Source organism: Capra hircus, chromosome 14 (assembly GCF_001704415.2).
Source record: "Capra hircus breed San Clemente chromosome 14, ASM170441v1, whole genome shotgun sequence".
In the NCBI taxonomy this organism is placed as follows: domain Eukaryota; kingdom Metazoa; phylum Chordata; class Mammalia; order Artiodactyla; family Bovidae; genus Capra; species Capra hircus.
The window spans coordinates 388506-412149 of NC_030821.1; the positions used below are offsets into that span (position 1 = coordinate 388506).

Genomic DNA, 23644 nt, shown 5'->3' on the forward strand with positions numbered 1-23644 from the left:
TTAATGAATCCTGAAAACCAGGATTTATATTCTAATGCATTCATTTAAAGTGTTTTTCATAAAGTAGCACTAATAAATGGCAATGATCCCAGTATTTTATGACTAACTATTCAAGGGAATAATTCTGTAATATGAAACAATTTAGGTGCCTAGCATTTCACTCCCTTCCTTTACCACGCTGTCTTCCGTTTAATCTCTCCCAGCAACTTCATCTACTTGTGTCTAACTCTGCTCACGCCTGGTTCTTTCTGAAGGAAATGCTCTGCAGGTGTGCACTTTGTCGAAGCCCTCCTCTATATGCGCAGGTGCCACTCCGGTGCGTAATGCCGCTTTTCAGGTGGTTCCTCGATAGATACTTCACAGAAGCCCACAGGGCCTTGAGTCATTACCAAGAAAGCTCACCCTTCAACTTTAACACAAGACATAGCTGATAATGACACAGTTCTTTACTAACATCCAGGAATTATATCAAACTTCCCTGGATAAATCACTGGCAAGCTACAGGAAGAATTAACAGTATCCTGCCTTGACACTGCAGCTACAAGACATTCTGGTCAAAAAGAGTACAACCTACGTAATTCAGTTTCGGCAAACCCATCTGACTCTGCCAGTTCACGCTTAATAATTTGGAAGGACAGGAATCCAACAACTAAATAGATGAAAACGCATCTATAATTCTTCCCTTTCCTGATTCCCACAGAAAGGATTATCAATCTCTCAAAGTTATAAGAAAATTACTCTAAAATTACACTGTTTTTATGTCATTAAAATCATTAAGTCACTAAAACTCAGAACTAATAAGGCCATCATATCTCCTAAGTTGCTCCCCATCTCTCTCTCTCTTTAGTGACCACGCACATGATAAATTCTTTCCAAAATCAACCCTTAAATTTGGGCTTCCCTGGTGGCCTAGACAGTAAAGCATCTGCCTGTAATGCGGGAGACCTGGGTTTGATTCCTGGGTCGGGAAGATTCCCTGGAGAAGGAAATGACTCCAGCACTCTTGCCTGGAAAATCCCATGGACGGAGAAGCCTGATAGGCTACAGTCCATGGGGTTGCAAAGAGTCCTATACTTGCTAAAACAAGCTTTGTAAAAGTAATCAAAAATGTTCCATAATTTTTAAGGTCCTTTGGCAGATTCCCAGAAAAATGGATTAACAAGAAGAAACTGGGGCAGTGAACAAAGTATTCAAATCTCACAAGTATTTGATGTCACAATTTTGCAACACCCAGAATTTATTAATTAGCAACTTGGTGGAAGCTGTCTTGGAAGTCAAGTTAGTTGTAAATTATTCAAGTTGACAGTGAGTTTTACTTGGTATAGTTTCAAAAGCACTTTCCCATTCTTCTCAGTTGAAAAGCTATCCTTTTTGCTACTATCAGGCATAACTGACAATGCCATGATTAAGTAGTAGTGAAATCAAAACTAGAAAGTGATAGAAAAGAGAATTTTTAAAAAATTTTGCAAGTCAAATTATAATTTTTCTGAAAAAGTATTGCCATCTGTCTACAAAATAGAAGCTCACTTCTATCAGAAATATGTTAAGGTGGTTTTTATTATTCCCGTTTCCTTTATACTCAACACTACAAACCGTAGAACATTAGGCTACGGTAAAATGTGAGAATTAAGGCCAACTGATAAACACTGGGCTCAAACTTGCAGATTTTGTCAAAGTGGCACAGAACATCTAACTGGATATTAGAGCTAAACACGTAACGAGAAGTGAGAGGCAATGTGCTTTTAAAAAGATTCCTTAAAAAATTAGTTGGAAGTTATAAGTTTATAACTCACCCTTTTTGAATCTGTAAAGGCTGAAGATCTCCAATTGGTAATCCGTCTGAGGTAAAGAATTTAAGCAATTCTTTAGCATCCAATAATGTGACTGAATCCCGTGGGCCCTCTTTGTGGCCCAGCAATTGTTCAGATGATCGAGGTAATGAACCAGTTCTGAGAAGAAAAAAAAAATTATGTAGATTTATTGAAAGCAGATTAGAATTCTCCATGGTCAGGAAAAGCTGCTATGAACAGAAACCAGAAAAATACACACACACATTTAAAACTGAAGATCTACACATTTAAGAAAGAAAAAAAGTAAAATCTTTGCAAATCATTTAGAATCAAAGCATATTTTCAAAACTCTATATCTAGGTTACAGGCAAACTTGCAGTTATCATATCAAAACAACGTTAGCACTTAACTAAAATAAACATAATTATACTCTTTATACTTGGCCTGATTGATTGCATTCACGCTATCATTATCAGACCATCCCACTATCAGTGTCAGTGTGAAATCATCAATTCTACAAAGTTCAAACCTAAACTCTCTTGTATGTTCCAAAGCCCCGCAATATTGTAAATTCTGAAGGCAGAGACCAAATGCTCCAATGTTCCATAAACTTGAAAGGCTGTGTAAAGCGCAGCCATGAAATGAGATGGTAATCAGGTATTTCCCCAAGGTCTCTCCTAGCCGTCATTACGACATTATGAATAAACACTAAATTATTCTTATACCTGAAATATATGCAGGACTTCATCCTTTCCAAACTGCATACACTATATTCTTAATCCTCACAAATTCCCTTGAAAAAGACAGGACAGGTCTTTTCTCAAAATGAAATTAACACCTGAAAATAAGAACTTTGTAAAGTTCGTATCACACCAAGCCTAAAAAACGATCACTATTCTTGCCACACAACAGTGCCTTACACACCCACGGTGCCAAGAGTTTCAAAACGGCAGGATCAGAACCAGCCTGACTCTGAATCAGTTACCAGTTCTACTCTATCAGTCTATGAACCCAAAGAGCTCACAGGTTTTAAAAACTGGAAAGAGAACAGTTGCAGAGAACGCTACAGGTTTTCTCAAGCGCCGAGCTACAAATCACACTGTTACTCTGTCACCAGAGCAAAAAGAAAGCCTTTCAATGCCTGCACAGAACAGTCATTTCCTGACTTTATATTAATTCAACTATTTCCTGATTAATCACTCAAGCATTTTTATTGATAACTGTGTGATTAAAATGTTGACATTATGGCCTTAAGACATATTTCTATACAAGACAACAGTGTGTCTTTTTTCTTCTCATTCCCTTTATTTTTAAATTGAAAATATAAATCTAATGAAAACAGTCAAACAAGAAAACACTCAAAACACTATACCCCAGGAGGGCAAGAACTACATGATGAGGTGAATTTAACTTCTATACAGCCATTCGCTAACAGTAACTAACAAAACCTTAATCAGTATTGCTCTCAATCATCTGATAGGCGAGTTGCAATGGGGAAATGCTTACTCTGCATTTACACAGAACCCAGGACACAGAAGTATCAGAAAAATTTCAAAGCCCAGTTTGTGATAAAGTATACCAGCAAGATACCTCTTGAGGAAAAAACAAGCCACGCTGACAACACGTTTTTGGTGTTTCCAAGCTTACAAAGTGTTTTTTCATACATTATCTCATTAGATTTTCACAACTTTGAAGTAGAACTGGGCCTGTTATCTCCATCTTACAGATAAGTCAACAACGTCACGTAACAGGTGACTGAGTTTGTCTGAAACCGAATTCCTGGTTTGTCCTTGCGGGTCCAGTCATTGAGAATCGGCCTTCTAATACAGGGCACAGAAGTCCGATCCCCGCTCAGGGAAGGAAGATCGCAGGGCACGGGGCAGCGAGCCTCGCCTGCGTGACAGACCTCGAGAAGCCCGCACGCCCGACGAGGAGCCGGCACACCGCCACCAAGACCCGACACGGCCACCAAGGGCCGCCCTGCGGCTCAGCGGCGAAGAGCCCGCCTGCAGCGCGGGACAGCTGGGTTTGACCCCTGGGCTGGGAAGAGCCCCTGGAGAAGGGAAAGGCTACCCACTCCAGGATTCTCGCCTGGAGAAGTCCAGGGACTGTATAGTCCATGGGGTCACAGAGTCAGACACAACTGAGCGACTTTCACTCACAGCCAAATAAATCAACAAAACCAAATCCTTACGATGTCTGAATGTCACTCCGTGATGGTCTTTTATTCTTCAGCTGAATCTAACGTGAAACAAATCATGAAACGATATAACTCTGGTTCCCAGCCAAGCATCAGATGGTGTGCTCCCGTATTCTGAAGTGCCCACAAGCATGTAGTCAGTACTTACTCTGCAGTTATCACCGTGAGGCACTAAAAACAAGTTCATCGATCATGAATTTATAGACCCCTAATCACTGTTCAGGGCTGGTACAGGTATGACTCAAAGGAGGAGAGAGGAGGGAAAGAGAGCGAAAGGAGATAAACACATCAGTGTAGAATGAGGCAGGAACGGCACAATAAAGCAATTTTCAAGAAAGCAGCAATAGCACAGTCTTTTAACTGCAGCATTTATAGAAGTCTTAAGAGAAAGGTGATATTTGTGCTACACCCAAACTCCAAACAAGCTTCTTCTGGTTCAAGATGATGCATCAAACATACACATTAACCTCTCCACTCAAAAAAAGAAAAATCACAGCGCTGGAGCACTGGGCCCCAAGTTTATAATAGGGCTCAGAAAGGAAGAAGGAAGAGGAGCAGACCAAAGGCTCAGTGACTTTCAGGAATGACTAGAATACTCCTCGGCAGGAATTAAAAGGAACCTACAGAGAAGGCGGACTGCGTCCTTGTCTCCCAGGAAACCACGGGCAGGCTCTGCACTGGAGCTCAGAGCGGCAGCAGGCAGCCATCAGCTGACACGGTTTCAGAACTCCACAGAATACCCTCCCGCACCACATCTGAGACTCATGCTTTTACCTCCAAGAGAAAAACTGCTCTCTGAAGATCGAGAACCAGGTGCTGCCCTACCATCAGCGGCGAAGCCCCCAGAATACACCCTAATTTAAGCAATGGGTAAAGCACCCAAGCTGCCTCCCCCCAGGGGCCCTTCATCTCCCTTCTCCCAGGATAAATTCTGGTGACAGCAGGCAGGGAGCAGAATCACACGTACAGAGAGGAATGTATGCAACTACAGACACACAACAGTCCAGGACTAAATTCTCAGCTGTGAGCAGCCAAGGGCCAGCAGATACTGAAGAACCACACAGAAGAGAAGGGCGGCAGAGGGGCCGGCGAAGCAGGCTAAAGGGCAACGGGGCCATTTAAAGAGCAGGTGAGACAGGCTAAGAGGGAATCCCAGCTGATAAGCCAGCATCCTTAGGGCACCTTCTCAATGCTTCTCACTAATAAGAATCGGCTGCTGTGAAAAAAGGGTAGATAACAAAAAAGGATTATTAGGAATTTCTTTAACAGCTGCCAAAAGCTTACTGGAAAGATGGAAGGGAAGGTCGGGGAAACACGCCAGAAGGCAGAGCCGGAGAGATGAGGGGATGGGCTGCCCCTGTTTTCCGTGGAAGCGCCCTTCACACCTTTCGTTTTTCTCACTGTGCTGGGTCCGTGCTGCTGCGTGGACTTTTTCCACAGCTGCAGAGGACGGGGCTGTTTCCTAGCTGCAAGGCGCCCGCTTCTCGCCGTGGTGTCTCTCCTTGTGTGGAGCACAGACGCCAGGGCCCCCAGGCCTCAGCAGCAGTGGCGTGCGGGCTCAGCAGCTGCGGCACAGAGTGCCCCGAGCACTCGGGATCGTCCCACACTAGGCACTGAATCGGTGTCTCCAGCACTGGCTGGCCGACTCTCTCCCACCAAGCAACCCAGGAAGTCCGAAGACGTGGATTGTCGAAAGAAGAATCAAACGTATTGAAAAATCAATCTGAGGCATCTGAAGTAAAAGAGATAATCACAAATAAGGAAGGAAGAAAGCAGGACAAGCACTACCAGAGAAACAGCAGCAGAATATCCCCAAGAGCTAAAGGGGAGCAGCCCCGGGTGCTCACTGGAAGGCCTGATGCTGAGGCTGAAGCGCCAATCCTTTGGCCACCTGCTGTGAAGAGCTGACTCCTCTGAAAGGACCCTGATGCTGGGAAAGATTGAGGGCAGGAGGAGAAGGGGACGACAGAGGATGAGATGGCTGGATGGCATCACCGACTCGATGGACATGGGTTTCGGTGAACCCTGGGAGTTGGTGATGGACAGGGAGGCCTGGCGTGCTGCGGTTCATGGGGTTGCAAAGAGTCAGACATGACTGAGCGACTGAACTGATATCCAAGAGCTAATGAACAGGCAAAAGCCTCAAGACCAAAACACTGCACACCATGAGGGCATCATGTAATTTCAGAACATTAAGGAAAACAGAAAATGCGAAAAGCCTCAGAGACAGAATAAAATACCTATTAAGGAACAAAAGTCCATGTCACATCAGACTTCGCATTAAGGCATGAGATCCAAGAAAACACAGGTCCAATCTAACCTGGATATGTAACCAAAAGACAGACCAGGACAACAGCTGAGCAGGCAGGTGGGGTCAGTCCAAACGAGAGCATCAAAGTGGGAGGAAAGTGACTCCAGGGGAAAAGAGACGGCCTACTGCCAAGCGACACATGCCGCAGGGGAAGGCGGAGGATGAAAGGAGAGGAGGAGCAGGGCTTCCACCCTCGCCCTTCACAACGGGAAGTGGGAACACACAGTCTGAAATCGACGGGCAGGAAATCCACGGTCTCTGGGCAACCTGTCCTTTCCTCCACCTTCTTTCCAGACTGGCCTTTCCTCCTGACCTGTGAATGTTACAGACCCCCAGGGAACGGCCTTACGCCCTCCTCTCTTTCTATACAGCCTCACCATGTCATCTCACCCACTAGCATATATTAAAGAAACCCTTGTAGTGATAACTCCGAACAAACTCCCAGATTTCTCCACCTAATACACCCACATGCATAATCCATAGGTTAAATAAACCATCCCTAAAGCAGAATTCTTGATCTTTCTCCCCCAACCCACCCTTGTTTCAACTTATCCATCTTCCCCAAACCATGAGGACACCACCCACCTGCTGTTCAAGCCAGAAACCTAAACTGTCTCGGATGCCTCTCTCTCTCTTAGAGAAGACGGGCAGGAAAAAACAGGAAGTTTCTTTTTTCCTAGCTTAGCACCAAAATATTCTCCAAACTTGTCTCCACTACTACTCTAGTTAGAAGTCAAAGCTACCTCTCAGCCTACAGAAAAAGCCACCTAAGTGATCTGTCTGTTCCTAATATCTTCCTCCCACAATCCATTTACCACAAAAAAGTTATTTTTCAAAACCAGATCACATCACTGACAGAAAATCCATGGAAAGCTTACCAAGGCACTTAGGATCCAAAGACCGCGTGCACACCGCTAAGGGCCTGCGTGCCTGCAGGTGCTCCGCGCATTCACGAGGCCCCAGCTCCGGCGTAACTCCTCAGGGCGCCCACCCCAGCCCCACCACATGCCAACAAGGAGACCCCTCTCCTTCAGTCCCACGGCCCCATTCCCTGTACTCAGGTCGGTTTCCAAGTCTTGTATCTACTTGTCTGCTTTCTGTGTTCTGTTGACTGTCTCTCCCCCTTAAAAGGCAAGCTCTAACAGGAGAGCCTAACACACAGTGGGTACTCAGTAAATATTCGTTGATACCTGTGATCAAAATGTTATCAGTTCAGTTCAGTCGCTCAGACGTGTCCAACTCTTTGCGACCCCGTGGACTGCAGCATGCCAGGCTTCCCTGTCCATCACCAACTCCCGGAGTTTACCCAAATACATGTCCATCGCGTCGGTGATGCCATCCAACCATCTCATCCTCGGTCGTCCCCTTCTCCTCCTGCCCCCAAGCCCTCCCAGCATCAGAGTGTTTTCAATGAGTCAACTCTTTGCTCAGGTGGCCAAAGTATTGGAGTTTCAGCTTCAGCATCAGTCCTTCCAATGAATATTCAGAACTGATTTCCTTTAGGATGGACTGGTTGGATCTCCTTGCAGTCCAAGGGACTCTCAAGAGTCTTCTCCAACACCACAGTTCAAAAGCATCAATTCTTCAGCGCTCAGCTTTCTTTATAGTCCGACTCTCACATGCACACATGATTACTGGAAAAATCATACCTTTGACTAGGCAGATCTGAAGTGATAAATGTTCTCAGCAGAGGGGCTAAAAGTAAGGATGTGACTAGCAATATTTGGGAGGGCAATGCAGCAGAGTCAAATCCCTGTCTTCATCCCATCCCTGCACCACTCAGCAATGACATGCTGAGCACCCCGCTACACACCAAGCCAAAACAAGCAGACACCAACTCTGCCTCCTAGAGACGGCCACATATACAAACATAAAAATGTAAAACAGGAACATTTCTAAATGGCTTGAAGGAAAAGAGTACTTTTACTTCATTTTACACATTCCTGTGAAGGAAATGGCAGCCCACTCCAGTATTCTTGCCTGGAGAATCCCAGGGACAGAGGAGCCCGGTGGGCCCCAGTCCGTGGGGTCACAAAGAGTCGGACACGAGTGAGTGGCCACACACACACACTCCTGTACTTTTACACTTTCTCTTTCATAGTCATGTTTCTGTGCGTCTATGGAGGATGGTCTGGCGGTCACACACTGACATGCTGCCTGTGAGTGGTGTACCCAGAAAGCGCGAGCAGCATACGGCAGGGAAAGAGCGCTTCCTGGACACCTTGCTCTGCAGCAGTCCCTCTCGGTCTGTCTGCCTGTCTGTCTACAGTGAGCACACATATCCTTTACAGTAAATCCATAAACTACTATCTCATAAACACAATTTAAGGAGTAAGAAAAAATAGAGGTCATACAAAATAATCTATTTAAACGTTACCTCATTTTTTGTTTAGCTTTTTCACAAGTTTCCAAATTTTGAAGGACATGCCTTTCTGGCCACTCCAGAGGATTGGTCTCCACTAGGCGGGAAGAAGTAAGCTCCAGTGAACTGCTATCTGAAGAGAAAGAAGCACGTGTGAGCACTGAACCGCAGTAACACACTGAATTTTGCTACATAAAAATGCGTACATGTAGACACACACACGAGCCAGCTGGGTCAGCTGCACAATGCTCGCCCCAGGCACTCATGAAGGGGGCCTCTGATGGCCCGAACTATGCACAACGGCACAGAAAAGGTGTTTGGAAATGATAAAGAAAAGTAGCATTGAGCTTTATTTTACGTTCTCCTCATAATAAAAGTTATGGGCTGGATTCAGAAGAGGAGTGGGCACTGCAGGGACTCACAGGGAATGAAAGCATAGCTTTGTTACTTTGCGAAATTAGTTCTAAATGAAAAAGAGACAACTCTGGGGAGAACATATGGGATATAACATGCGGTCTCCACAGCAGAAGAGGAATTAGCACCAATACCCTGAAAAATTACATTTTTAAAAGATTACTTCATTCTCAACAGTACAATCATACAATAACTTAAGACGTTTTGAGGGTAAAGATCACTTTAGAAATAACTCTCACATATATTAATGTAAGACGTTCTAACTTACTCATTTTCAAGTGAATCACTAACATTAAACGCCATTTTACTACTAAGGGTGTCTTCCCTTTTTGGTCGGTGCGGTGCAATGGACAAACACTGAGGCTGCTGATAGCCCACAGTCCTCATTGAAGACAGACGGCCGTCTTCCATTCTCATTATTCATTAGGAGGACATCGCGACTGTTTTAAGACTGATAAAATCACCAACTGTGCTACTGGGTCCAAAACCATCTGGTGTTTCACACTGTTGTGGACTACTACACACTACTCTAATCAACTGACTGAAAATTACTGGACAGTAGCTGTTTGACTAACTGCCAACCCTGACAAAAAAACCCATTTCATACTTTAGGCTCTTACAAAGTGATAATGATTTGGGAAGAAATTTTTGAACTAAAAAGAAAAAAACCACAGATGAAAACACAAGCCGACTGCACCATTTTTCCTTTACTTTCAAACTATTTAGTCTTCAATAGTTAAAACCATTTTTAGCGTCTACGCTGGATCGCCCCAACCAAACACCATCCAAGTATAGTAGTTCCTGCTTCTTAATAAAGGTGGTGAAATAGTGACTATTTCGTGGAAGAATAAGCTTCAGGATGAAATAATCTGCTTTATAATGCTGGCATGGCTTTTCAAAAAATGGATAAAGAAACAACCATTAGTAGTTCTGAACAATTACAGGCTATGTTCACAGAAGAATACAAGCCATGTTAAATAAAAGTAAACATTAATTACTCCCCTAAATATTACAATATAAATTATTAAATTAGCGTATACAATCTACATCAATGTACATGCCACAGGCTAAATACCAGGTGCAGACACACGCCCGTGTGTCGCAGGGGAGCGGCCTGGTGACTGGGCGTGCGCTCCGACCCCAGCAGTGGCTATGGCGGCAGTATAAGTGGCCGCAATTGTCTGGAGAGGATTACAGGCCAAGGGTTTTATGGGGATCACCTCAGTTAGCCCTCATAATGACCCTAGTAACTGGGTAGTATTATCCCCATTTGAAACATGAGGAAGCAGGCATGGAGAGGAAGAAGAAGCTGCCCAGACGTCCAGCTGAGGTCTGCGCCCCGGCTGTCTCGCCCCAAAGGCCTGGGCCTCGAAACAGGGCACGAGGCGCCGTGCTTCTGTTTTCTTTCCCAACTAGATCGTAAGCCTGCTCAAAGCCAAGGGCCACCGAATTTCTGCTTCTTTGTGCGCCTTCCGGGCATCACACAGAGACAAGGCACACAACGAACATTATTATTGACTTGATTCTGTGGCCATTTTCTTATCAATGTGTGGGATAAAGATGATTCTCGCAGAATACCAACAGAAAATTACCCTATACATTTACAATGCCAGGCCATCGGTAAACGCTCCCTCTTTAAATCCTGCAGAGCTTCACGCTATGCAAATTCATCGCCAGAACCGAGAGCAGCAAAATAGAAAGAAATGCAAGTCAGCACAGAAACGACCTCCCGCTCCTTCAGCGAGTCTGGCGGCTCCCTCCTGTGACAAACGGCGAGTGCGGAGCGTCTCATTATATGTAGCTTTAACCACATTGAGCTTACTAAGCTCTGCTTTCCTCACCTTATGAAAATATAGCTTAACAGAAACCCACCCATTCCGGCAGCTCAGTAACAGTTTTAAGAGGAATCACCTTGAAGTGCTTTTCCTTCGCTCAAAAATAATTATACTGAACATGGTTAACAAAAAAAGTCAGAAAATTCCTAATGTCTAAATGATGAAAAATACAACATACCGATATTTACACATACTTGTACACACGAATATATCACTACTACAACTTGATAGATTTTGATTTGATCAAAACATAAGTTTTAATAATAACTCTCATAAATGCTACACACACAAAAAAGGACTACTATTTAAAGAAACAAAAAACTTACCATGTAACATATTGGAGGTTTCGTCTGTCTTTATTAGACTTGTTTTAGGAATAAGAGCATCAAAATGACCTAAAAAGCGTTCCCTTGTGCATGTTAGCAGACTTTTGAGTTCATCCACAGAAACTACCTCACGCTGCTGTGCCAACTTTCTCCTTTCTATAAGACAACAAATCAGTATGATTAAAAATAAAACTGTTATTTTAAACCCTTTGAGCTACTATATTTTAGGGGAAATTCTTTCAAAAGTAAAACAAATGAATTTGTCAAGCAAGTCGGCATTCCCGTGGAAGGCCTATTTTCCTTTCAGTCCCATATGAAGGTAATAGAAGAATTTTCAGTTATGTGAAACAAACAGAGTAATTTGTCAACACTAAAAGGTGAGCAACAGTCAAAACAAGTTTACAGAAGTTTTCAGAAATACACTGCAGAGGATGAAGAATGGCCTTGTGTTGGTGCTTATGTGAAAATAAAACCTGTAACACTTTCAGTTAAATGTGGTGGTTGGGTCATGTCCATCTATTCCCTCTCTAGTCAAAACTCAGAATCACAACCGAGGAATAAAAAAAGGACAACACAAGAATACACACTAAACGATGGCAGCTTTCAGCGAGCTCTGGAGGATGAGATGATGGTGGACCGGTGACCAAGTCAGAGAAAGGGTCGACCCAAACAGGGAGGTCCTGAGCCAGAGCAAGACCGATAATGGACGCGCCTGGCCTCCAGCCCTCAAGCCAGACGACCCTGCTCTCCTTCTGGGGTAGAGACAGAGGAGGAGCCTCAGATCACAGCCTACGGGAACGGAAGACGGTGAAGGAAGATCACAGCCTATCGGGAACGGGAGGCGGTGAAGGACAAGGACGCCTGCCGCGCCGCAGGTCACGGGGTGCAGAGTCGGACACAGCTTAGCGACCCAACAGCAAGAGGTGGTGCTGGCGCTGGAGGGCTAGACCGCGAGCTTGAGGGAGAGCCTGCACACGGACAGGCCAGACTCCCAACCCCGCCAGCCAGAGAGACAGCCGCTGCACACGCCCACCGCAAAGATGAGGGGCGCTCCCTGTGCAAACGCGGATGCCCCAGGGGAAAAGAGCTAGACACTGACCCTACGGCGGGAGTAAGGACAGGGCCTCAGAAACAGTGTCGAACAGTCACTCCGCCACTCTTGAAGCTTGCCGAATAGGACAGTAGAGCGACGCATAAGATCTCCCAGTTAGAACAGGACGGGGAAAATCACCCGACAGGTAATGAAAGGGGTGGAGGGGACAGGGAACTCTGCTTTCATGGTCTCATGTTCAGACACCTAAGGAGCTGAATTCAGCAATGCTTCCAGCTCCCTCCCATCACCCACTGAGCTGGTCTGGAAAAGAAACCAGGCACGTTCTGATCAGAACTCCCCTTTCCAACTTCCGCTGAGCGAGCAAGTCCTCAGGAGGCTCGCCCTCTGTGTGGTGGGGAGAGCCCTGCCGCAGCAGGCCTCACCTGTGGTTGCCCAGCTCTGTCTGTCGTTCAGGGAGTAAGTTCAATTCTGGGTATACACAGCAGAAAAGACGCTATAGCTCTAAAAAGTCATATCCTTCAATCCAGGAAGTTATCTCCATCAGTGTGTTTCTTAAGTTTGTTTCTCAGTCGGTTCCAAATTTGGGAAACAAGTATTGTTCACTAGGCCCCTCCAAACTGAAAACCAAGTCTGGGATGAGACAGAAAGACTAAGGCAAGCATAAGGGAAAAGGAGCCCAGCAGAAGCAAAAGCGTTCCAGGCAACAAAGGAAGTCTGCTGGGGTTAATACTCATAAGGGCTTCTCTGGGGCGGAGACGGCCTGCAATGCAGGAGACCCGAATTCGATCCCTGGGTGGGGAAGATCCTTTGCAGAAGGAAATGGCAACCCACTCCAGTATTCTTGCCTGAAAACTTCTATGGACGCAGGAGCCTGGCGGGCTAGTCCACGGGGTCACAAGATTCAGATATGACTTGACGGCTAAATCACCAAAGCACCAATTAATATTCTCACAGAAATAAGAAAAGATACTATACCCGTGAAACAAGTACAGGATGATCTGATAAAGGAACAGGCAATGAACATGAAAATATTTTTTAAAATTAAGCACAGGAGAGATCAGAATTTTGAACAACTTCTTGTTTTCCAGCAGACTACAATCTATATTGATACTGAAACATTAATTTTTACCCAAACAAAGCCTTCCTCTTCGTTTTCATCAGGTATAAATTAACTACATCGATTTAAATACTTTTATATTTACATTCACTCCTCTGAAAATCTCTGAAAGAGACGCTAAGACTCTCTCACACTGGAAACGTGGTTTGCTGTCATCCTCCTCTGCCTCCAGGGATACATGAAATCTGAACCTTTGTGCCAGATCCCAACTCTGTACTCACTCTCTGGTAAGGAGAGACTGGCTCAGCAGATAATTCCACCATAATGGATTAAGCGGGTCACTCACCTTAACCAAGATTTAATGCTTCAGACTGCACTTGGCCAGTGCGTGGATATCCCCAGAGCTGACGTCTCGAGCAGCTACTAGCTCTGAGGCTTCCTTCAACCTCCACCCCGCTACGTGTCCTGGCCCAGTGCTGAGGCCATCCACCCAGCTCCTGCCTGGGTTATAACTCGGCTGCTGGCGCTTCCACATGCTCAGCATTTATTCAGCACTTCCTCCTCCCTCCTCCCTGAAGCAGAGCTTCTAGCCACACCTATAGGCAACAACTTGATTATATTCCCTTCCCAACCAAGCAGGAGGGACGGCCTTACCCAGAGGAGAGAGGGACCAGCTTCAGGAAGCTGCATGCTCTTCCGCTCTCAGTCTTTCTCGTTGGGAGGGTCAGGAAGAGAGTGAAGGTGAGAGGGAAGATGCTGAAGGAACCTAGTTTTAAGGAGCTGCCAGAGGCTTACGGCAAAGAGTCAAAGCCTAGAGAGAGGTTTGGCAGGGCTAGAACAAAGTCAGAAGCAAATAATACCAAGCAAGTAGATGTCTGAAATATACGGGTTTTATCCACGAAAATACTGGTGCTTCCCTGGTATTTCAGCTTCTCCTTCCCTTTGACTTGAGGTATAGCTGGTTTACACGGTGGGTCACTTGCAGGCGCACAGCAGAGCAGTCCAGAGACATACACATTCTCTTTCCCTGGCTCCTTCCGGTTACGGGCTATCACAAGGTACTCAGCGCACCAGGCGCTTGTGTGTGTGCGTATACATAGCAGTCTGCATTTGCTGAATGAGTTCCCTGTGCTACGCGCACCAGGCGCTTGTTGTGTGTGTGCATATATAGCAGTCTGCATTTGCTGATTCCAAATCCCGCACTTATCCGCCCTTCTCCCTGCTCTGCGTTCTCCTCTCCTCCTTTGGTAGCCATAAGTCTGTGTTCTATGCCTGTGCGTCTACTTCTGTTCTATAAATAAGATTATTTGTATCCTTCTTTCAGATTTCACATGTAAGTGATATGTGATGTTCACCTTCTGTCTGACTTCACTTAGCGTAAGAATCTCTAGGTCTATCCATGTTGCTGCAGATGGTATTACTTCCTTCTTTCTTACTGCTGAGTGATATTCCACGCCCTCTTTACCCATTCATCTGTTGGACATTTAGGTTGCTTCCACGTCTTGGCTATTGTAGACAGTGCTGCTACAGACACCGGGGCACACACACCCTTTTGAACGACGGTTCCCATCTTTTACAGATATATGCTCAGGAGTCGGAGATGCTGGATCGCGTGTAACTCCATTTTTAGGTTTCTTCCTTTTTTTCTCCCCCTTGGGTTAATACATACTACCTTCTATTGAAACTAATTTGCCTTTCCCAATTATACTGCATTATTTTCATGGTCAAAAAAAAGCAAAAGCACTTTGAGGAGTCCAAGACTACACAATCACTCTGGCTTTGCACAAGTAAAAAAGTAGTAATTCTTACACAAATTATTAAGGCCAGGTGTTCAAAAATTATTCTCCATTGAATAAAATGAACTGCCAAATCCAAAATATTTTTAAATGCTTTTAAACAGTGATATTTTTCATTTTATAGTGTATGTACTTAACAATCATTTTTTCTACATGCAACTAATGAAGCCTCACAAGTTGAATCAAGTTTTTAGAAATTCTATATTAATTAGCTTACATCCCTGTCAGGTCTTAATGAATGATTATTTATGAAAACAATGTTAAGATTGATAACCAAGTTCACATTTAGAAACAGGAAAAAATGTTAAGTAACAACCCTTAAAAAAGTGTCAATTTCTTGAATAAAGAAAAACCCACGATCCAACCTCACTCAATACGTGCAATGTGCTTAGTTATGGTTAAAGTCTAAGAAGCAATGCTCAAGTTAACACATTAATTTCTCTGGACTTGTATTTCATTCTGCTTGCAATCTCTACCTTCCTCTCCTCTAGCTAAATGATATGAAGAGAAATTCTGTAAAGATGACTACATTAACCAGGAAGTATTCTTTCTGGCATACAATTAAAAATAATGAGAAACTAAATTTTCCTGGATAATTATTATAATAAACGGTAACCACAATATACAAGTAAATAGGAATATTCTGAATCTGGTGGGAAAAAAATTACAGACTGTTTCTACCCCACATTACCTCTATTAAGAATGTAGTTAGTGCCACTGAACTGCACAGTTAAACAGGAAAAAATATAGTATATTTTATATTATGTGACTTTGACTACAAAAAAAAAATTTTTTAATTAAAAAAAAAAACAAAGATTAGGAGACCGACCACCTAAGACCTTGCACACACAGTAACTGCGCCTGCGACGCCGCTCAGCACCCTGAGCCGCCGCCACAGCGCTCCTCGCCAAGCGCCCTGGGCTGGGACGGAGCTTTCAAGGGCAGGAGTCCACTGCGGCCCCTTTGCCTGGCAAAGCGAGGAAGCTATTCTTTCTGCTTCACCTCCCACAAAAAGAAAAAGAATAGTTCTACAAGTGAGTATCCTATCAAAAAGAAAGCGTGTGAGAAAAAAGTGTTAAGATAAAGCATCAGGCCTGCACAGGTCACCGTCCTTACACCAGAATGAAACGCACGCTTGGTGACTCACGCAGACACTCCTTCAAAGCCGAAGCCTGAGCGCTGGCTAACTGTCTCTCTCTCTGTATAAGCTGCTCCTTGGAGAACCTTGGGAGTGACGAGAGGTCAAGAGGAGAGCCTGAGAAACAGGAAAAAAACCAGTATTAAAGATGGTTTATAACAACAATTAATATTTAGTTCTCAAGGAATGTGTTACAACGTAATTAAGTCAATTATTTGTCTTTCTTCATCTTGCATATTTCAAAGTAAACAGTAATAAATGAACAGCAGAAAATAAACACACTGAACTATTTTGCATCTTAAACTTTGACCTGCTTCTTAAATTCAGAGGCTTTAGGCAACAGAGCAGAAGTCCCCCCACCGCATCTTCTCCTTCAGCTGCTGAAACCGCTGCACCAAGCACTGACGGACCATAGGAGCGGTCTTCAAGGACGGCCTCCCCGTGAATCCGTTTCTGCTTCTCGCCTGCTGTGTAGACCTTCCACAATCAATCCAGGCTACCCCAGGAGACCAACAGGCATGGTGAGAGCGACAATGAAAGACGTAGGTCGCAGAAAGCCTCACAGCCTCTCAGAACACTCGCTCTAAGAGAAGGTGGCAACCGCACAAGACTCAGACTTCCCGGAGACGACGCCGTCGCGAGGAAGCCCAGGCTGGCTGGAGGACGGGCGTGTGAAGAGGAAAGCAGCTCAATCTGCTCCAGCCTCCCCAGCCCAGGCACCAAACACGCGGGGCAAGAGCTGGCCTACACGCCCGCCCCGTTGAGTCTTCAGATGAAAGAAGCCCCAGCCGTGTGTGCCGGCAATCACACGTGGACCTTCAAAGCAGCACCCTGTCACAGCACTGAGAGGCTTTAATAAGCAGTCATGGTAAGCTAGACTTGGGGCAGTGTGTCACACCGTGACGACCAGGCTGGACGGAAAAGATGAGCAATAAAGATGCTTGGGAGAAAGCAAATAACAATGGGAAGTAAATTCTAGAAAGATAAATTGTTTAAAGTAGAAAATACTAAAAATTTTCCTGTTTGGAACTGAAGGGATGACCTGTTACATTTTAAGAAGTATGATACGTAAGGGATTAATTCTCTGCATTCTAAATTGTTCAAATGTGTTACAAAATATTTAAAGTAAAAGCAAATTTACTGACAGTGAAATGCAGTCTGAAGACAATAAGTTCACTAAAAACCACGTAGTTGACTATTTACACAGACAAATGTAAAAATGCTTTGCTTTCCCTCTAAAGTTAACACTCACTCAATCTGGTTTCTTCTGTTGCTGCTTTCAGCTTTCCGTGAATTAAACTGAGCGCAAACGAGCCATTGATCTGGTTGGCTGAGTGAATCAACGTGGCTTTACACTTCCCATTGCCATTACCTCGTAACAAGAGATAATAGCTAGAACTCTCTCCTTTCACTTCAACATCTGGAACTAAACAAAAACAACTGTCTTGTTAAGCATGTGAAAATTCAGCAGACAACACAGCAGAATCATACATTTGATCCATAGGATATAACTACATCTCTATGTTATTTTAAAACAAGGTGTCACTCAATATATTTGGGACAGCAGTTGTTCATTTAACTGAAAGTGAAAGTTGCTCAGTCGTGTCTGACTCTTTGCAACCCCATGGCGATACAGTCCATCAAATTCTCCAGGTCAGAATACTGGAGTGGGTAGCCTTTCCCTTCTCCACGGGATCTTCCCAACCCAGGGATCAAACCCAGGTTTCCCACACTGTAGGCGGATTCTTTACCAGCTGAGCCACAAGGGAAGCCCTACTTAAATTTAACATTTTAAAATTTAATTTATGCATTTAACTGAGGAAGCTGTTTAAAGCAGAGACGCATAACAAAAATGGTACTCATAAAGCATGTACATCTTACGATCAGAATAGGGAGCGGCAACCCACTCCAGTGCTCTCGCCTGGAGAATCCCAGGGACGGGGGAGCCTGGTGGGCTACAGTCCATGGGGTCGCGAAGAGGTGGACACAACTGAGCGACTTCACTTTCACTTTTCCCCTTCATGCATTTGAGAAGGAAATGACGACCCACTCCAGTGTTCTTGCCTGGAGAATCCCAGGACGGAGGAGCCTGGTGGGCTGCCGTCTATGGGGTCGCAGTCGGACTGACGGGACTTGGCAGCAGCAGCAGCAGCAGCATACTCACTGGCTAACTTCTGATGTGGCTCTTCAGAGTTCTAGTACACCTTTTCCATATGTTCACACCCATAATGTATCAACTGCTATTTCCAGCTTCCGCTTCTTAAAAAGTGGAGTAAGCTGAGCCCTGCACGCACACGCAGCTCCTCTGGTGGGAAAGGAGTGTGCGCGTGCTCACAGACAGCTTCTGGCTCCTGCACGGCGCATCCACAACGGCCTTCACAGTGGGGCGGACAGCACTCACTACTGTGGCAGGCCAGTGCTGCGAAGGTCGGCTAAGACAGCAAAAAGCAAACCAAGGCTACAGTGAAGTCAAGGAGAAACCGTGGAGCCTTTGCGAGTAAAAATAGAAACAGAAGCCTTTTTGCAGAAGATGGTGAATTGGACATAAGCATTTATTTTCACTATCTCCTGAAATGCCATGAAATGAGAATAAATTAAAAACAGCAGAGGACTACAGGAACCAATATCTGAGAGAAGAGACAGCAGCAACTGAACTTTGAAAGCAGGAAAGAAGATGAAAGATTGGAAACAGACTTCAGACTCCCAGCTGCTAAGCTGAGGAAAACCAGGGAGAGTTTGGAAGCAACAGAATTTATATTACAACGCCCGACACGGGACTCTGGGATGGCACCGGAAACAAAATACGGTGGAACAGTAAAAACAGGCTGAGTCTGTCTCAAAGCTGCTCGGTGTCCAGATCCCTCCACATTCTGTCAGGCAAACGACCGTCCTTTCCCCAACCCAGGGGACTCGCGGCGGTTATTCTCTGGAGAAAGTAAAACAGAATGTCTCTGGCCTGGGAGATACGACAGAGCTCAGGGCTGAAGCTGATCATTCATGTATTAAGCGAATGCCGAGGCCCTTCACCCTTCTTCGCTCACGTTAATTCCCAGGATTTTGGAAGCCAGAGAGCAGCACTGAGCTTTCGTTTGCAAATGTGGTCAGTACTAGCGTGCTGCGTGCCTAGCCGCTCAGTCGTGTCCGACTCTTTGCCACCCCATGGGCTGCAGCCCGCCAGGCTCCCCCGTCCCTGGGGTCCTCCAGGCAAGCACAGCGGCGTGGGCTGCCCTGCCCTCCTCCACGGGATCTTCCAGACCAGGGATCAAACCTGCGTCTCTCATGCCTCTCGCATTGGGAGTTGGGCTCTTTACCACTGGCACCACCTGAAGTCTCTACTGCTGCTGCTACTGCTAAGTTGCTTCAGTCGTGTCCGACTCTGTGTGACCCCACAGACGGCAGCCCACCAGGCTCCCCTGTCCCTGGGATTCTCCAGGCAAGAACACTGGAGTGGGCTGCCATTTCCTTCTCCAAAGTCTCTAAGCCACTTATTAATCGGGTTGTCTCCATACTATTGAGTTGTAAGAATTTTTTTTAAAATATCTGTCCATTTTAAGACAATATGATTGAAACTATTTCCTCTTAGTAGATTTTAAATTGTTCCTTAGCAGAGTCTTTCAAAAAGAGGACAGGTGAATTTATTCAAAGCATTTAAATTCTGGTGAATTTTTAGGCTTCTGTTAATAGAGCACCCTTCTGGAATATGCTTTCTTACAGAGGCTTTATCCTTTTAGTGCTTGCATTTAGGCATATGTAACTTTACATGTATACGTAATTGCATATATGTGTGTAATTTGAGTCTCTACGTGTGAACATTCAATTATCCCGGTATGTTAAAAAGACCATCCTTTTCTCACTGGCATGCCTGTCTGTTCTGCTCCACTGACACACCTGAGCTCTGTCTTGATTCTTACAGCTTTAGAGTGCGTTGCAAATCAGGCAGTATAAATTCTCATAAGCTGCTCTTCCTTTTCAAAATTGTTTTGGCCATTCTAGATCTTTGTAATTTCCTGTAAATCTAGTATCAGAAACTGTCAAACTGATTTGACAATTTCTATGAAAAGGCGTCCTACAATTTCATTAGAGATTAGACTGAATCTATTCCCTGTAACTCAGATGGTAAAGAATCTGCCTGTAACGCAGGAGGCCTGGGTTTGATCCCAGGGTCGGGAAGATCCCCTGGAGAAAGGAACAGCTGCCCACTCCAGTATTCTGGCCTGGAGAATCCCATGGACAGAGGAGTCTGGCGGGCTCCAGTCCAGGGGGTGGCACAGAGTCGGGCGCGACTGAGGGACTCACACTCCTACCGCACCGCTATACGCCAGTGTGGAGAAAAGGGCCAGCGTGATAATGCTGAGTTTCCACCCGTGACCACGCCGCACCCCTCCATTCACTGTTCTCTTCCCTCAATGCCCTCAGTGATGTTTGGCGGTTGGCAGGGTACAGGTCTTGGACTTTCTGTTAGATCGAGCCCCCTGTGTTTCATTCATTGATTTCTGGTCTAATTTCCTTCCTCTCCTTAACTCGGATTTAGTATTCTTGCTTCCTGAGGTTAATGTCGACTTTAGGCCTTCCTTCCATTCTAAGATAAGCATTCAGAGCCTCTCAGAACTGCAATGAGGGGCTTTTCCTATGTTTGTTTCCACTTTCATTCGGTTAAAAGCGTGTTTTTAATTTGACCTGTGGGCCATTTAGAAGTGTGCTTAAATTTTAGTTTCCAAATATTTAAAGCATTTCTCAGATTTCTTTCTGCTGTTGCTTTCTAATTTAATTCCATTATAACTGGAGAAAACGTTGTGTATTTTTATCCTTTCAAATTTACTGAGCCTTGTTTAATGGCCTAACAAACATATAGTCTATCCTGAAGAAAGTCCCATCTGTGCTTGAAGAGAACAAGTATGCTGTTCCACAGTATGTTTAATAAAAGTTAATACAGTAAAGTTGGTTGACTGTTTTTACTACTGGATTTCTAGCATCTAGAATAATGCCCTGAATACAGGGAGCATACAATAAATTTAAGTTTTGCTGACTGAAAGAATGCTTTGTCTTTGCCACAGAAATCTCTTTAAAAATCTTTATCCAAGTCCTTTACCTCTTCTCAAGGGCAAAAACATTCATAAAATAAATTACACTGCGTCACCTTAACCTTGTCAGTTTCAGCTCACTATTTTGAAACACTTTTGCCCCACTGATTGGAGTATGAAGAAGGCACAAGCTTCCTCGATGCAAAGTACTTTATCAGTCCTAACAAATTTTTTTTCTGGCCGAGTATCTTCAAAATGTTTCCTTTCAAAAGAATTCCAATTTTTAAAGGATGTGGCAAAAGTAGAATTCAGGGTGGGGAAATGGCCACAGACGGCCAGAAGAAAGGCTCGGGTGGAGACTCCGGCTTCATCCCGCACCTCAGGCGAGTTTCCTGATCTCTCTGCGCCTTAGCTTTTTCATTCTTTATATGAAATTAGGCAGTGATCAACATCCAATTTTTTGACAACTTCATAGAACATCTCTGTGAACATATGGTGTACCAGGTTCTTTTCATTAAACAACTGGATTTTTAATACAAGTTCAAATATCGAGGGCTTTCTTCAGAAATGCAGTCGGGTTTAGTGACGCGCGTTTGTTTCCATAGTTCTTTCACATTTGTCCCAGTACTGAATACTCGGCTACGTCAGCAAAAATCACTTTTAAAAACCATTCTTTTGCCATTCAATTTAAGCATAATTCAAATTGGGCACTGTTCTATTTTAGGTCAAATTATATGAATTGCTGCTATTTAACAATTTTTGACATACCGCAGTTCAAACTAATACACATATGTATTATATACATCCCTTGATTTCTCACATTAAACCTGAAGAACTGATAAAAACTGGAGCACTGCAGTCCATTCAAAGTCTTTCTTCACTTTTCCAGAAAGCAGTTACTACTAACTGGAAATGCAGTCTACATCTCACTTATTATTTAACAATTATCTTTGAGCACCTATTAAGGGTCAGGACTTCCCTGTTAGCTCAGAGGGTGGAAAAATCTGTCTGCAGTGCAAGAGACCTGGGTTTAGATCCCTGGGTCAGCCAGCTCCCCTGGGGAAGAGAGCAGCTAGCCCCTCCAGCTTGCCTGCAGAATCCCATGGACAGAGGAGCCTGGTGGCCGCAGTCCATGGGGTCCCTCAAGGGTCAGGCACTGTTCAGGGCACTGAGAGCGAAGCAACAGGTGAAAGTAAAAAGCTCAGCTTGTCTCCTCTCCTCCCCAGTGAGAGAAATGAACAAGCAGCAGGTGCACTAGACGGCGGGAAGCCCTAAGGAGAAGGCTGGAGCTGGGACGATGAGAGGGCGGCAGGAGTGCAGTCCGCGAGCAAACCGCTGCGGAGGAGCGGTTCCCCACAGCTGAGAGGCCTGGCCACTCCGGGTGAGAACTAAACCTGTGACCCCATCACCGTGCAAGCTCCCCAAGGGCAAGCTCTTTGTTCAATTTACTGCCGGTCCAGCATGAAAAACACACCTAGTATGTTTCAGCTGCTCAGGACAAGTCTGTTGAAGAACTTTAGTATTTCACACATAGGCAAATACAAACAAATGATCACATTCACACAGCTGAGCAGACATTCGGACCACAACTGGCAGCGGTCGTAGCCTTCGCCCATGTTCTGTTCATGTCACAGCTCCTGGGGTCATTTCTAGTTGGTCACCACCAAATGCAATGTTTTGTATTTAGCATTTGTATAACTCGGTCTTTTGCGTGAGTGTCTGTATAAGCAGTGCTTTGCATTTGTACACGTGAGACTTACAGCTCCTTCTCCATATCTGTTTCCTAAGTTATAGCGTAAATTCTAGAGGAGAAGCCATGTCTGCCTTGCTCACCACCAATCCCCAGACTGCAGCACCCTCCCTGATTCACAGCACCTACGAAGCATGAACAGAAGGGTATGATTGAATGAATAATTAACAAGGTCAAAGAAGTACAAAATCAGGAGGCGTTTCAGCAAAGAGTATAAAGTGTAGTTTGGAGGAAAGGGAACACGGAAGGCACCATCAAAGAACAGCTGGGCAGGATTCACAGGCTGTGGGGAAACAGAGTTTTGATTTAGAAGTTCCTATCTTATCTGGCAGCGAGAGGCTACTGGTAGGGGCACCACAAAAGGGCTATGATGTTTCCCATGAAAGAGGCGTCAAACGTACACTAGCTAAAACTTGGCTACTCTTCACAAGAGAACTTTTCCCAGGGGGATAATTTCCCCTACAGGAAGGGCTATGAGTAACACAGAACTTAATAATCAACTGTCCAATTTGATTGCTTCTACTTCTAACATTAAAAAAAAAAAAAGTACTGTGAAGTGTCAGCTTAATCAGCCCTTAATGATACAGCCT

At 44.7% G+C, this 23644-nt stretch overlaps 1 protein-coding gene across 4 annotated transcripts in view; it reads right to left on the minus strand.

Annotated features, from left to right (window-relative positions):
* MTBP (MDM2 binding protein) overlaps window positions 1-23644 on the minus strand; it is a 67975-nt gene that overhangs the window by 24614 nt on the left and 19717 nt on the right. For all 4 annotated transcript variants that reach the window (XR_001919110.1, XM_018058135.1, XM_018058134.1 and 1 more), the window contains 5 exons: window positions 17536-17709; window positions 16293-16400; window positions 11239-11394; window positions 8679-8796; window positions 1794-1949 (listed from right to left, as the gene is read on the minus strand). Coding sequence is in view for 3 of the 4 variants with exons in the window: in XM_018058135.1 (XP_017913624.1) it covers window positions 1794-1949; window positions 8679-8796; window positions 11239-11394; window positions 16293-16400; window positions 17536-17709 (712 nt within the window). In the remaining variant the exon portion in view is untranslated. The remainder of the gene's footprint in view (window positions 1-1793; window positions 1950-8678; window positions 8797-11238; window positions 11395-16292; window positions 16401-17535; window positions 17710-23644) is intronic.